Genomic DNA, 11,845 nt, shown 5'->3' with positions numbered 1-11,845 from the left:
TGAGGCTTCGAGGGCCGGGCAAACGACACGAATGCGGGCAAAGAAGTTTGGGGGAAGCATATTGCGGCGCTCCTGTTGCCTCCCTCAATCTGGATTTCCGGGCTCCGCTGCCTCCGGTCACGGGTCCAAACTCAATCAATCTGAAGACGTCTTTGATAGCGCACTTGACGGCGGTGCGTGACCGTTCAGTTGCAATCTTCCGCTCGCCTTGTCGGCATCCTAGCCCCTTGCGCGGGAACGTCGTCCAACACCCTTTCGGTTGACTTTTGGCAACACTTGGGCTCTGCCTGGATCCCATGGCAGCCTTTCAGCCCTTGTCAACATGGGCTTATCCCCCATGCCGTTTCATTGCAAACGGACAGCCTAGGCCATGTATCCATAGAATGCGCATGTTTCGCTCGATGACCGGCGGACGGACTGGCGAGGATTGGAGGCAAGCTAGGTCCACGCGATGGCTCGAGGGAGGCGTAGAAGAGGGTGTCTTCATTTGGTGGTCGCCGACGCCTTGTTGGACTTTGGATGACGACCGGGGGCCGTCATCTAGTTGGCTCAAATCCGATATGTTCTTCGTCTCACACTGAGTGCAAAATTATGGGGCCGGGCGCCAGAGTGGGTATGAGACGCACTGACCAAGACGGCACCCTGACATGACAGCCACCGACCGACAAAACCTTGGCAGGTTCCGCGGTCAGAGACTCAGAGGCACCAGCATGTCCATCTTCCGGCAGAATATTTCCCCGATTCCCCTAGCGTCTCTTTGGATCCACTATGGGTACCCGTGCACGGTAACGACCCGTATCACGATATAAAAAAGAATTTCTGGTCGCGATTCCAACGGAGGCTTTCCTTTTTCTTCTTTTTTTCTTCGTGCGGCTGGCACGACTCGTTACAGTTTCCCCTGTTGCTAGAATTCCTAAGTCGGTGAATTCATGGCGTCAGTCGTGCCCCAGATCGAATTTAATTGCAGCCGGCCTCGTCCTTCACTGATCCTGTCTGCCCCTCAGCGGGTTGGATCGCGATCGTCGGGCCGGACATACTCAAAACTCGAAAAATCCTTTCGTGGATGGAAGCAATGCGTAGAGTATGACTACGTGTGGCAAAGCGTAGCCTTTGGAACCGTGATGCCCACTGAGGCGGCTCTTGGTGTATTACAGCAGAAACACGGCATGTCTACATTTCGAAGCAAATCCTAGGTGCGCGCAGTGTGTATGCGCGCCCAGTGTTGAAGCTGGCCGTGCATGATATTTCTGAACGTCACGAATGCAATTAACTGTTCTCGTATCCTGTTGGATTTTCAATTCCCGATGGCCAATGACGGCCGGCAACATCTATAGCTATTGCTCTATTCATGATTTTCGTAGCACAGGGCCTCGCGTGCAGAGTTTTTCTCTCTTGATATTCTCCACTGGCCGCTGATCAGATCGTGGTGTGGGCCATTGGCTTCTACTCGCCGGCCTCGTCGCCAATCTTCTCTAGCTTGCCCATCTCTCTCTTTTCACCCGACTCGCCAATGAGGCGCACACGGTCGAGGCGCACCTTCTCGCCGTCGCCGTCACCCTTGGTGACGTAGATGATCAGGCTGTTGATGTTCTGGAACTTGACGAAGCGCAGCCCAATGTTGGCAGTGCCGTCGGCGTTCCAGTCCTTCTCAGTGAGCTCGATGGCTTGCGTGGGAGGGGTGTCGTCGGCTTCGCTAAAGTCGAGGTTGTGCGGCTTGTTCGTGTAGAGGTGGATGGTGCCAGGGCGCATCGGAGCCTCCTCGTCGTCGGCAGGAGGAAGAGATGTGAGCTGAGGCGTCTCTGTTAGCAATGTCTTGACATGTAGGGTCTGTGTCATGCCATACCTGAAGGGTATGGAGCTTCAACATGGACTGGAAGGGCATGAACAGCAGAAGCTGGTCGTCGGCGCCGCTCTCCACCCAATCCTTCACACCCTCCTTCTTGGTCAGCGCACTGGGCTTGGATGTGTCGAACAGAACGCGGACAGGGCCAAAGTCCTCGTCGGCGTTGAGAAGCTCGCAGCCTCTAGCCTCGACCTGGTCGGTGATGTCGCCGTAGCCACGAGGAAGTCCCGCGCCTCTCCAGCTGCCGCCGCTCGAGTTGCCGGAGGCCTCGCCAGAGCTGGAGCCGGTCTCGGAAACCTCCTTGGCCAGCTTCTTGACCACCTCCTGAAGCTTGCGGGGGTCGGCGCCCTGGACCTTCTCGATGGTCTTGCCTTCGCGGAAGATCATGAAGGTGGGGAGCGAGGTGACATTGTAGGCGGCGGCAATCTCCTTGTGGGCCTCGATATCGATCTTGACAAAGGTAACGGCATTCTTGCGGGAGAGCGACGACGAAAGTTGCTCGTAGAGGGGCGCGATGGCCTTGCAGGGACCACACCAGTCGGCATAGACTGAAACCACATTTGTCAGCAGGCCAGATCAATCATTGAGGCGTGAAATAAACTGCAACATGTTTGTCTCTAGCAGTGGGTTGTAACAGAGACAAACAACAAGCCAAGCTGGAGGCAAGGGTAGCAAGGGCAAGGGAGACGCGTCCATCAAGCGCTGGCGATGGCATCATTGGCGTCATCAAGAATCAGAAAGGGCAGGGGTGCTGTGGCTTCGGTTAGTACTCACAGTCAGCAACGACAATTCTGGAGCTCGACAGGAGCGTCTGAAACTCCGTCGGAGACTTGATGTGAACCGTAGACATATTCGCGGTTCTGAGGATCGCAGGGTCAAGTCGGTGTGTGAGGGTGAGGTTGTTGCTGATGGAATTCAGGAGAAAGCTGCCCCGCGACAAGACAAGACAAGACAAGATACGCTAAGCAGGCAGGGCGACCTCCCTCAGGACCACGGACGGCAGGAGCTTACCTACCCCGCACCATTCCCTAATGGGACTAGCGTTGTTTGTCACTGGCAGCAGTCCATGGAAGCAAACAACTTTCGTGATTATTCACAATTAATTGCTTGGTACCTACATCTACCTCACAGCTGCTCTATCTAACGTATACTAAAAAATCCAACACTAGGTTAGTTATATCTTTAGATTAGTCCTCTTTATTGCAGTTTCTTTTACAGTCTTAATGCTTTATTCTTTATTACTAGTTTACTTAACAAGCAATCTTGCGTATTTAGATTGGAACGTAAAAAGACAGATAACTTTCATGAACTTGTTATATTTTGGATATACAATGTCGCCTCAAACACAGGCTTGATAATGCATAGTTTTATTTCATTCTAGAGTGAAAAGCTTAATAGGCACACTTTTTAGAGTTGATCTGGATTGAAATGAGTTGGTGAAATCAGGCTGTTTGGATTTAGAACCTCTCAAAGATTTCTCAATCATTGAACAGAAAGGGGTAAACAGCTTTTCTATTCCTAAATGTGAGTTGGACAAAGGAACCCTAATGAATGCCACATTTGGGTATGAAAACGGATAGGACTCTGGAGACTAGATGGAAAAGATTTCTGTCTGGCAAGCATCAAGTGGCTTCCAGCTGGGAGGAAGTCCAAAGTTTCAACATGGCCGTGCTCTTTGATCCTCTTTTTCTCACCAGTTGTACTCTCTCCCTGGCATGATACCACCATTGTAGGTGTAGATGAGGCAATCGACCTGCACCTTGCCACCAACGCCTCCATTATTACCTAGTGATCAGTCGTCAGAGGCGGCAAGATTTCTTTCAAATCACTTGGCAGACTTGAGCCAAGGGTTACTCACAGTTTCCATAATTGTCCCTCATCAAGCTGTCGCAGTTAGGCGCAGCGCTGATCTCCCCTAGGGGCCGCCGAATCGACTGTTTCTCCACGTCCGTCTCACAGGCCGCCGCCCATTCCACCTTCAGATGATGATGAACGCTGTTTAGATCCTGGAATTCCATACGCTGGGACTCCATCCCCACCTCCATGTAGCCGCCTCTGCCGCTCAACAGCCCGCAAAACGCCGCGACGCTCTTCTCCTGATTTTGGGAGTCGACAGGGCTGTGAGGGTTGTGATCGGCTCGTCGTGACAGATCCTGTTTTGCTCTTCCAGGGGAACCTTGTCTCGTTTTCGGAGCCGGAGGACAAGAGTTTCGACGGATCGCGTCGACGGCTCCACGGGAAGAGACTCCGGATGGGAGGGTCGAGTAGAGGGCGACGGAGTGTAGAAAGTGATCCAGGGTATCTCAGAGACTCTCACGGCCGACGGGGGTGCCTCTTGGATTCTCCGCGGCGGTGCCGAGGCAATAGCAGCAGCTTCTCCGGCTACTACGCTTGCCGTGAAAGCCGCAATGCCAACAAGACGAGCAATAAAAGGGATCGATATAATGTTTGAGGATAGCGTGCTAAAAAGAGCGGACGAGACAGGGAGCTCGGTAAAAAAAAGTTTAAAAAGACAGCCGCGGTGGCACTTGGAGATGTGGGTTGAGTTGGCGTCAGCTCACCAGCGGAATCTGCGAGATATAAACAAGGAGATAGGTTGAATTCATTACAAAGAAGGTACTCTAGCAAATGCTGACGAAATTCCCTTGGAGATATGAAAGAAACTGACAAAAAAGTTTCGTGGGGTGCCAGCACTCTGAATCTAGCATAAGAGTTCCGCTTTGTTACCCTACCCTCGGAAGCAAACATCGTACTTGGGCAACGTTTCCTCTGTACTAGCACAGATAGACAGTCTCAAAGAAGTCTGGCTCTGGTTAGGCATCAAATCATCTACCTATAGCACCATGCTTACTCAACTTCTTTGTCTTGCGGCCCCTACTTCTGTCATGTTGCGCAAGCATTCATGCATAGTCCATATAAGTCAAATACACGTGGACAACCAGAAAAGGGGCATGCCTAAGCAGCTGTGGTTCAGTATTACATGCTACTAAATAACGACATATTAGTTTCCGAATGCGTCCTACTTCGACGTCATCGAGGCTTCCGACCGGTTTTTCCCAACCCACCTCTTTTCCGTCTCACAAGTAACAGCCCTTGAAAAACACTAAAAGAGAACCAGGAAGAACAGCGTAATGGAAATCGATTTAGAACACCAAACATCTACATCGGCTGCCTCCATATTCTGCCAAACTACCTACCTGCCCACAATCTCAAGACAACTGGTCCTCGGTCAAACTGACCTTGTGAAACATGGTCTTGTTTTCATGTTTTAACACGCTCTAACTATTCTGCACACAAACATTCAATCCTGCTCAATGACAGCGTGTTCAGCTGGAATAGGATGGAATTCCCAAGTGGCCGAAGAATATGGTCATTGAAGAAGGTTGCGACATTTGGGTGTCATACCGATTTCATTTTCTGATTTCTCCCCATATTTCTTCGAACGATAACGATCATCATGTTGCTGGGAAAGGTTGCTGCTATCTTCAGTTTCCGGAATGGAGTTGCAAAACCCGCGGGATAGCCCACCCAATTGATACTTGGAAGGTTACTCTACGTTCAACAAACAACTACTAATTGGCGCATTAACTTGGAGGTGATTAGGACCGATACAAGTTCTTGGTCGTTTAAGCCCATAATCTTGTGGGATTGAAGAAACTGTCTGTCTATTAAACAATGGCTTCTGCATGTTATTTCTGAAGTGATTCCGTTTGATGTCACTGATTCTCAATCGCTCTGTGCCTTCGCCTTCCTACTACTGAAGATTTCCATGGCCTCTATCTCCGGCAAATCGTCTTGTCCCATGCCCAACTATTGAAGAAGCGTCTTACTGCGGTACATACGCAGCAATGACGTTATTATTCCACCCAAGGTAGTGATAGCTGAACCCTGCTTTCCAAAAACAGGGGCTGATTCTCGATTCCAGATGGCGTCGTAGTCTTGTAGTGCGAAAAGCTTGACGCCGCGATCCATATCGGTGTCGTACTCCCTCACTGGGAAATGGACCAAGTTAATCTTGCGGCAGTCGTCCGTGCTTAAAAAAGCAAGATGCAGTAGGTTTATGCAACTAGCTTTCGTGCGGAAGCAAAGCTGGCCTACGGCGAAGATCTGGGGACTGGCGACACAGCCTTTTAAAACATCATGTTCGTGGCCGCCTGTCAGAAGAACGATGTCCCTACTGGGGTTGAACTGGAACCCGAAGTTGGAGCTGCCTGTGAACCCGAACTCGAATGTTCCATGCTCTTCCGTCGTGAGCCAAGCTTCCTTGCAAACAGTGCGCATGGCAAATGGCCCGCGCCGATGCTTAAGCTGCACCAGCTTTGATTGTTGGGTTAGAGCATTGAATATAGCAGCATGGCTATCGACAAAGGTTTTGGTCAGCTCGATGATGTTGTCCATCTTTGAAGAGGTCTCGGTCAAGATACGTTATCGGGCCAGCCGCAGGTGCAGAAGATTTGGTCGAGACGGAAAACATCCCAACCAAGACTGATGGGGCAATATTGAAGAACTGAAAGCGTAACGATGAAATAAGAGGAGGCGAGGAGAATGGAGGTTTGATAGAACAGTGAGAACACACATGGCCCGAACGCCGTTAGGTAAGGTACCTTGCGTGCCTAGGTATGTAGGTACCTGGGTAGCATAAACAGCATCTGAGAGCAAAAAGAAAAAGAAGTAACCCTTTTCTCCGCCCTGTCCTCAGTGAAGTTCGAACAGCGCGCCCCAACATGCCCCAGTGAGATCTGAATAAGGGGTATTATTTTAAGGCTTCAACCAACTAGGTCACCCACGCCGTCATCGCTGGACTGGTGACAGGAAGCCTCGAGTGGATGGACCATGTAGGTAGGTAGGTCCCGTCAAGGGCTGTGCGGATGGCTGCCTGGTCATGGTGGCGGCAACGAGGCAACCATCCTCACAGGAACGTACTGTAGAGCAGGTAGACAGGACCGCACCTAATGGCTCTTTCCCCCTCATACATCTGGCCATGCAGTCATGAGCAGAACCTCTTTGTATTATTCGAACCTTAAGTCGCCCAAACCAAAGCTCTCGTCGGTTGATCTCTCCCAGACCCCTAAGCAAACACACAACTGGCTAGCCATGTATGTCAGAACCTTCAAGATATCACTCGCAGTGCAAAATGTCAAAGTTTCATAGGCAAGGAGCAACAAGGTAATGACTGTTGTGATCAATAAATCAGAGTGAGGTGACTAAGGCACATCAAGGCGAGGCTGGTTATTTCCACTAGATCTTGTAATGTGTATCCAACCAACTGGCTTAATAGTATTTCACAAAACCCTAACATAATTCCCTTCTTTACATTCAGCCGGCTCTCAGTGGGAATCAAAGAAGCGATCCGGGAAGACTTGCTCCCTCCTCCATGCATATTCGAGCTGATACAACAACAAAGACCTCGAGGGCTACGAGGAAGAAAAGCCCACAAGACTCATCCAGGAATGGGCGCCATCCTCAGTGAGAGATGCATGACGGTAAGTCGTTTCATCTTTGAATTCTCATAATGCTTTCGAGCATCCGCGGCCTTTGGTCCAACGACACGCATCTACGATGCAGTGTACTTTGCGTATCGCAGGCAATTGTGCTTAGTCCGAGTGTACGTCTCTCGCATGGTCTTCGGTCATGTCAACCTGGCCGCTTACATCCGTCTGGCCGCCAATTTCTACCCCTTGGAGAAAGAGTTTCGTGGGCATCTAAGATACAGAAAGCTGCGACGGTAGGTATGAAACAAGTTAACAGTGAGGAGAAGTTGCGACCAATCACGACAAAAGTGGTTACCAGGGTCTCTCAAGTCATGGGACAATCGCAGAGAGGGAAGTTGCAAGATCTGGAGTTCGGGGATGAAAATTAGAGAGCCAACCAAATGTATGCAGAATTGACTAGTGGTATGATGCACTATGATAACTCGCGAGGGAAAACCCGAACCAAACGCCTCTACTCCCTGTGTCTGCCTGGATATGATACATGCTCATTGCACAAAAGTCAAAGACGTGCGATATCGTGTTAAAGTACGCAAGGATATGTTGGCCCTCCACTTAATCGAAGTAGCTCGGGCGAGCCCTCACCATCTCCATGCCGATGAACTTGGGAACGCGGCCGGGGCTCAGGTGCTTCACGTCCATGACATGCTCCCTGCCAATCTGCTCGACCACGCGTTTGACATCACCCCAGGCGGCGACGTTTCCTATCTCGTTGGACAGTTCCTTGGGATAGTCGTGAGCACCGATAGGGTCCTCGGTGCCGAGGGGAAACAGCTTGGGCGGCAGGCGCGGGCTCGTCAGACAGGACCGGATATCCCACTCCATGGTCTGCATGAGGATGACCTCCTTGCAAGAGGTGAAATGGTCGAGAACCAGATCCAGCCTGGCGATGATGTCGGGCTTGCTCATGAATCTAGTGTGAGGAAAGGCGACACGGACGATGCGCGACATGTCGAGGTTGACCCAGGCTCGGGGCTCTTCACGGACGAAAAGGATGTCCTCGGCGTAGTTGAACCAGAGGCCCTTGTAGGTGCCGCCGAAGAGGCCAAACTCAAAACCGCCGGCCTCGAGAAAGGCTCGGTTGGCCTCCTTGCAGACGAGGCGGAGCTTGGGCGTCTTGTGGGCGGTGACGGTCATCTCGGCCAGGCCCGAGGCCTGGCGCATGGCCACGGCCGGATTGGGGCCGCCGTTGGGGTTCGGGGCGGTGGCGCGCAGGACGCGGGACAGGTGGCCGTCGCCCATGGAGAGGTCGAAAACGCGGCCGGCAGGGAGGGCGAGCTTCCAGATCTTCATGCGGATCTCGACGGGGAAGCTCTTGAACTGGGGGAACTTAGGGATCTTGAGGCGCAGGTGGCGAGAAAGCTTGGACTCGGGGAGGGCAACGCCGAAGTAGGACGAGAAGGCGGCCTTGATAGTGTCTCTCTCGTCTGCTTGGTTGGTGTCAGCACTGATGAGCGTTGCCGTTTGGGGAAGAGTGGGAGAAATGAAACATGCAATTGTAAAGACATCAATTGGTGTTCTTACTCTCTATCTGCTTGAGCTTGTCCTTGAGCTCGGTGTTCTCCTGGACGACAGTGTCGAGGCGGGCCTGGATAGCCGATTCGGACTCAGGTCGACTGTTGGCCGACTCAGCGGCGACGGCGGCGCGGACGTAACACTGGATGGAGTTCATCAGCGCACTGGCCGCTGCGGCCATGGGGTCGGGGGGTGAGTTGTCGGCCATGATGGTATCCATAGGGTCGGAATAGCTGTGTGAGATGAGCATGGGCATGAGCCTGAGCAACGGAGCGGGTGAGTGAGAGTGCGTGAGACGAGATGAGATGCTTACAGGAGCAAAAGCGATGAGACGGATATGAGCCAGGGCGGTAGACGATGCTTCTGTCACGGGCATGTGATGCTAGCGCGGCGCGCCGGAGGCGGGTTTGGCGATGCTTCTGTCACGATGCTTCTGTCACGATGCCACGATGCCACGATGCCAAGCCTTTCCTTTGCATCAACGCCGCGTCGAGAGATGGGGCGGTGGTCGATAAGAGCTACAGGCACCAGCAGGGTGTTGCGACGGCGCAAGAAGTCGAGATGACGCAAAATGACAGTAGCACGTGGATGATGGAACACCTGTCTGCCTGCCCTTGGATGCCTAGTCGCGCGACGGGATATTGACGTTTCCGCCGTCTGGGCTGACAAAGGCAGAAGGTTCACCACGCGAGAGAAAGTGAGGTCCAGAATGCGAGGTGAAAGTGGGAGATGTCAAGGAGCCGAGCCAGTGGCACCTCGGGTTGAAGAGAAAGGCCGTCTGGGGTACCTAGGTACCTGAGGTGCAGTGGTAGTAGTGCCGTCAATTGGTTCAATGTTGGTTGGTTGGTTGTTGGAGGAAGGAAGCATTGGCCCGCTTCTCCCCGGTATCTCTGTCCTTTCCTCAGGCACCAAGGAACCTGCCCACCCTCTTAAATAAGTACCAATGCACCTATTTGCGGTGATCAGTGTACCTAAGCAGCGCAGCCAGCGAGCAAACAGGCCCTGGCCCCTCGCCCCTGTCAGTTGCAGCGGGAGCAAGGGTGGGCGGGCCAAGGGACACACGCGGTTAGTGGAGTTGGTGGGCGGCCGGGAGCGATCAGGACTGCGCGACCTTGACGCTAGTAGCTCCCGATGGGCGCCGGCGCACAGACGCCCTTGGGTCAGCATCTCAGTACCTCCCTAAGGCAGGTCGGTAGGTAGCTAGACACTGTCAGGGTGGATGAGAACGCGACCTTGAAATGTTGTGATTAATTTACTGCCTCACTAACTACCTACCTACCTAATCAAGTTGACTATCTGTGACTATCCCGTCTTGGCCATCCACTTCTACGCCGCACGTCGAAAGCCGGTCACGCCCTATTCGATGACACACAGCATGCAGATGCCCGCGCGCGCGGCCGTCTTCCGTGGATGCAACGCCTGTCATAGATACAATGACAAACAACAGGGCAGGCGTATTGCCGGGATTATCTAGCACTGCCTTTCTATTTCATCCATGCTTTCAACATGCACAGCCCTCGTTGAGCCATGCCCACCCGAAGCAATGTCTCATATCGCAAGGGACGTCTCGTACGGACTCGGAGCAATTACCGTGTAGTTCCTCCACCCGCCATTAACCCTCGCAAACTCCGTCGCCTCTTCGTGTTGGTCGAGCGTGAACACTTTGATCTCGCTGCCGCTCTCCTTCCCGATCCTCAGCTGGCCTCCTTCGATCATACTGATCACCTGCAACAGCGTCCGCCTCTCGCACATCCACTTGCCCAACAGCTTGAGATTTTTCAGGCCGAACTGCGCGTACGGCATCGGTAGCGTCTCGCTCGCGCCGCCGCTGAGAACCACCCGACCCTCGCGCTTGAGCGTGCGCAGCGCGGCCCCAAGGTACGGCGGGTTCTTGAGCCCCCCGGGCGTCCAGTCGTTGTACACGTCCGCTCCCGCGCCGTAGGGTGTTGCTGCCAGGATCGCCGCTGCGTCGGCGTCCTCGTCACCCGTCATCAATACCGTCCGGAGTCGCGCGTTGCCGCCGAGCTTCTCGCGCATCGCCGCGAGCTTGGCCTCGCTGCGGCCGAGCGCCACAACGTTGCAGCCGACGGTGAGAGCGACCTCGACGGCGAGGCCACCAAAAGAGCCGCCCGAAGGCCCGACGACGACTGTCTCAGCCACTTTGACGTCGGCGGCCTCCAACAACGCGCCGCCAACGACCGAGTAGTGCGCAATGGTAGACAGCTCGGCCGGGCCGTAGCCCAGCTCGCCCGTGAGGCGCTGCTCGTTCAAGAGGTAGACGTTCTCGAGGGGCACCTTCTGGTACTGCTGCAGCGAGCCGTCGCGCCACTCTTTCATGAGCTTCTGACCCGCGTCGCCGGCGCCGCCGAGATGGCCGATCATGACCATGACGTTGATTGGATCATCGCGGCCGCGGGTCGTCGCGTCGACATAGACGAGGTCGCCAGGTTTGACGCGCACAGCGTCCGGCCCAACGGCGTGCACACGGCCGATGGCGTTGGGGTTCGGAACGAAGGGCGGGTGGATGTTCATCTGTGGGAGCTTGCCCGTGTGGCAGAGGTGTGTGTATGGGACGATGCCCGTCGCGAGGATTTTCACGACGGCAGTGCCCGTCGGTGCTTCCGGGACGGGGAGGTCGACAATTCTGAGGGGCTCCGAGTAGGACGAGAGCCAAAGAGCGCGGTTTCCTCGTGGAGAGCCCATTTTTGGCAAAGTTTGGTGGTGTAAGTAGGGCTTGGGAAGAGTGATGGGGTCAGGGACCGGGTTGCTCTCGGTCACAATTTTCAGTTTGAATAAGTGCCCGCAAAGTTGAACACAACGATGCTTGGGCTTAGGAGGCCTTTATGCTTTTTAAGATTTGGAGAGTGGTAGAGGGAAATGTGTCGTGGTTTCTCGGGCCGGATCATGAGGCCGAGTACAGGCTGCGATGTGGAGCCAAACCATTCGTTTAGGCCGTCGCGCCATAAGACGGCGGCCACAGCAACTTGTCCGAACTCCG

At 53.6% G+C, this 11,845-nt stretch overlaps 5 protein-coding genes across 5 annotated transcripts; all 5 read right to left on the bottom strand.

Moving 5' to 3' along the window:
- Positions 1-833: 833 nt before the first annotated feature.
- CDEST_02595 (Putative Galactose-binding-like domain superfamily, PITH domain, Thioredoxin) lies at positions 834-2,789 on the bottom strand. Its single transcript, XM_062918754.1, has 3 exons — positions 2,618-2,789; positions 1,844-2,391; positions 834-1,788 (listed from the first exon to the last, which is right to left on the bottom strand). The coding sequence occupies exons 1-3, from the start codon at positions 2,691-2,693 to the stop codon at positions 1,444-1,446; spliced, it is 969 nt and encodes a 322-aa protein (XP_062774805.1). The 5' UTR covers positions 2,694-2,789; the 3' UTR covers positions 834-1,443.
- A 744-nt stretch (positions 2,790-3,533) lies between these two features.
- Positions 3,534-4,664, bottom strand: CDEST_02594 (uncharacterized protein; the record flags this gene model as incomplete). Its single annotated transcript, XM_062918753.1, has 4 exons — positions 3,534-3,628; positions 3,702-3,996; positions 4,047-4,305; positions 4,576-4,664. 4 exons carry the CDS (start codon positions 4,662-4,664, stop codon positions 3,534-3,536), a joined length of 738 nt encoding a protein of 245 aa, XP_062774804.1.
- Positions 4,665-5,653: 989 nt separating this feature from the next.
- CDEST_02593 (uncharacterized protein) lies at positions 5,654-6,241 on the bottom strand (the record flags this gene model as incomplete). The annotated part of the gene is made up of 1 exon (XM_062918752.1): positions 5,654-6,241. The coding sequence occupies one exon, from the start codon at positions 6,239-6,241 to the stop codon at positions 5,654-5,656; it is 588 nt and encodes a 195-aa protein (XP_062774803.1).
- A 1,458-nt stretch (positions 6,242-7,699) lies between these two features.
- On the bottom strand, positions 7,700-9,678 carry CDEST_02592 (Putative 2EXR domain-containing protein). The gene is made up of 3 exons (XM_062918751.1): positions 9,161-9,678; positions 8,857-9,080; positions 7,700-8,759 (listed from the first exon to the last, which is right to left on the bottom strand). Exons 2-3 carry the CDS (start codon positions 9,065-9,067, stop codon positions 7,888-7,890), a joined length of 1,083 nt encoding a protein of 360 aa, XP_062774802.1. The 5' UTR covers positions 9,068-9,080; positions 9,161-9,678; the 3' UTR covers positions 7,700-7,887.
- Positions 9,679-10,084: 406 nt separating this feature from the next.
- Positions 10,085-11,700, bottom strand: CDEST_02591 (Putative GroES-like superfamily, alcohol dehydrogenase-like, NAD(P)-binding domain superfamily). Its single transcript, XM_062918750.1, has one exon. It carries the CDS (start codon positions 11,548-11,550, stop codon positions 10,396-10,398), a length of 1,155 nt encoding a protein of 384 aa, XP_062774801.1. The 5' UTR covers positions 11,551-11,700; the 3' UTR covers positions 10,085-10,395.
- Positions 11,701-11,845: the final 145 nt, after the last annotated feature.

Source organism: Colletotrichum destructivum, chromosome 2 (genome assembly GCF_034447905.1).
Source record: "Colletotrichum destructivum chromosome 2, complete sequence".
Lineage (NCBI taxonomy): Eukaryota > Fungi > Ascomycota > Sordariomycetes > Glomerellales > Glomerellaceae > Colletotrichum > Colletotrichum destructivum.
This window is presented reverse-complemented; position numbering and strand designations above follow the sequence as displayed.

What these genes read in the sequence shown, in the direction of transcription:
- CDEST_02591 (XM_062918750.1), bottom strand. Translation starts at nt 11,550, where the DNA reads ATGGGCTCTCCACGAGGAAACCGCGCTCTTTGGCTCTCGTCCTACTCG.
- CDEST_02592 (XM_062918751.1), bottom strand. Translation starts at nt 9,067, where the DNA reads ATGGATACCATCATGGCCGACAACTCACCCCCCGACCCCATGGCCGCA. An exon ending in CAAGCTCAAGCAGATAGAGA is followed by an intron (nt 8,760 to 8,856) that starts GTAAGAACACCA and finishes CCAACCAAGCAG; the next exon opens with ACGAGAGAGACACTATCAAG.
- CDEST_02595 (XM_062918754.1), bottom strand. Translation starts at nt 2,693, where the DNA reads ATGTCTACGGTTCACATCAAGTCTCCGACGGAGTTTCAGACGCTCCTG. An exon ending in CAGAATTGTCGTTGCTGACT is followed by an intron (nt 2,392 to 2,617) that starts GTGAGTACTAAC and finishes ATGTGGTTTCAG; the next exon opens with TCTATGCCGACTGGTGTGGT. An exon ending in TGAAGCTCCATACCCTTCAG is followed by an intron (nt 1,789 to 1,843) that starts GTATGGCATGAC and finishes GAGACGCCTCAG; the next exon opens with CTCACATCTCTTCCTCCTGC.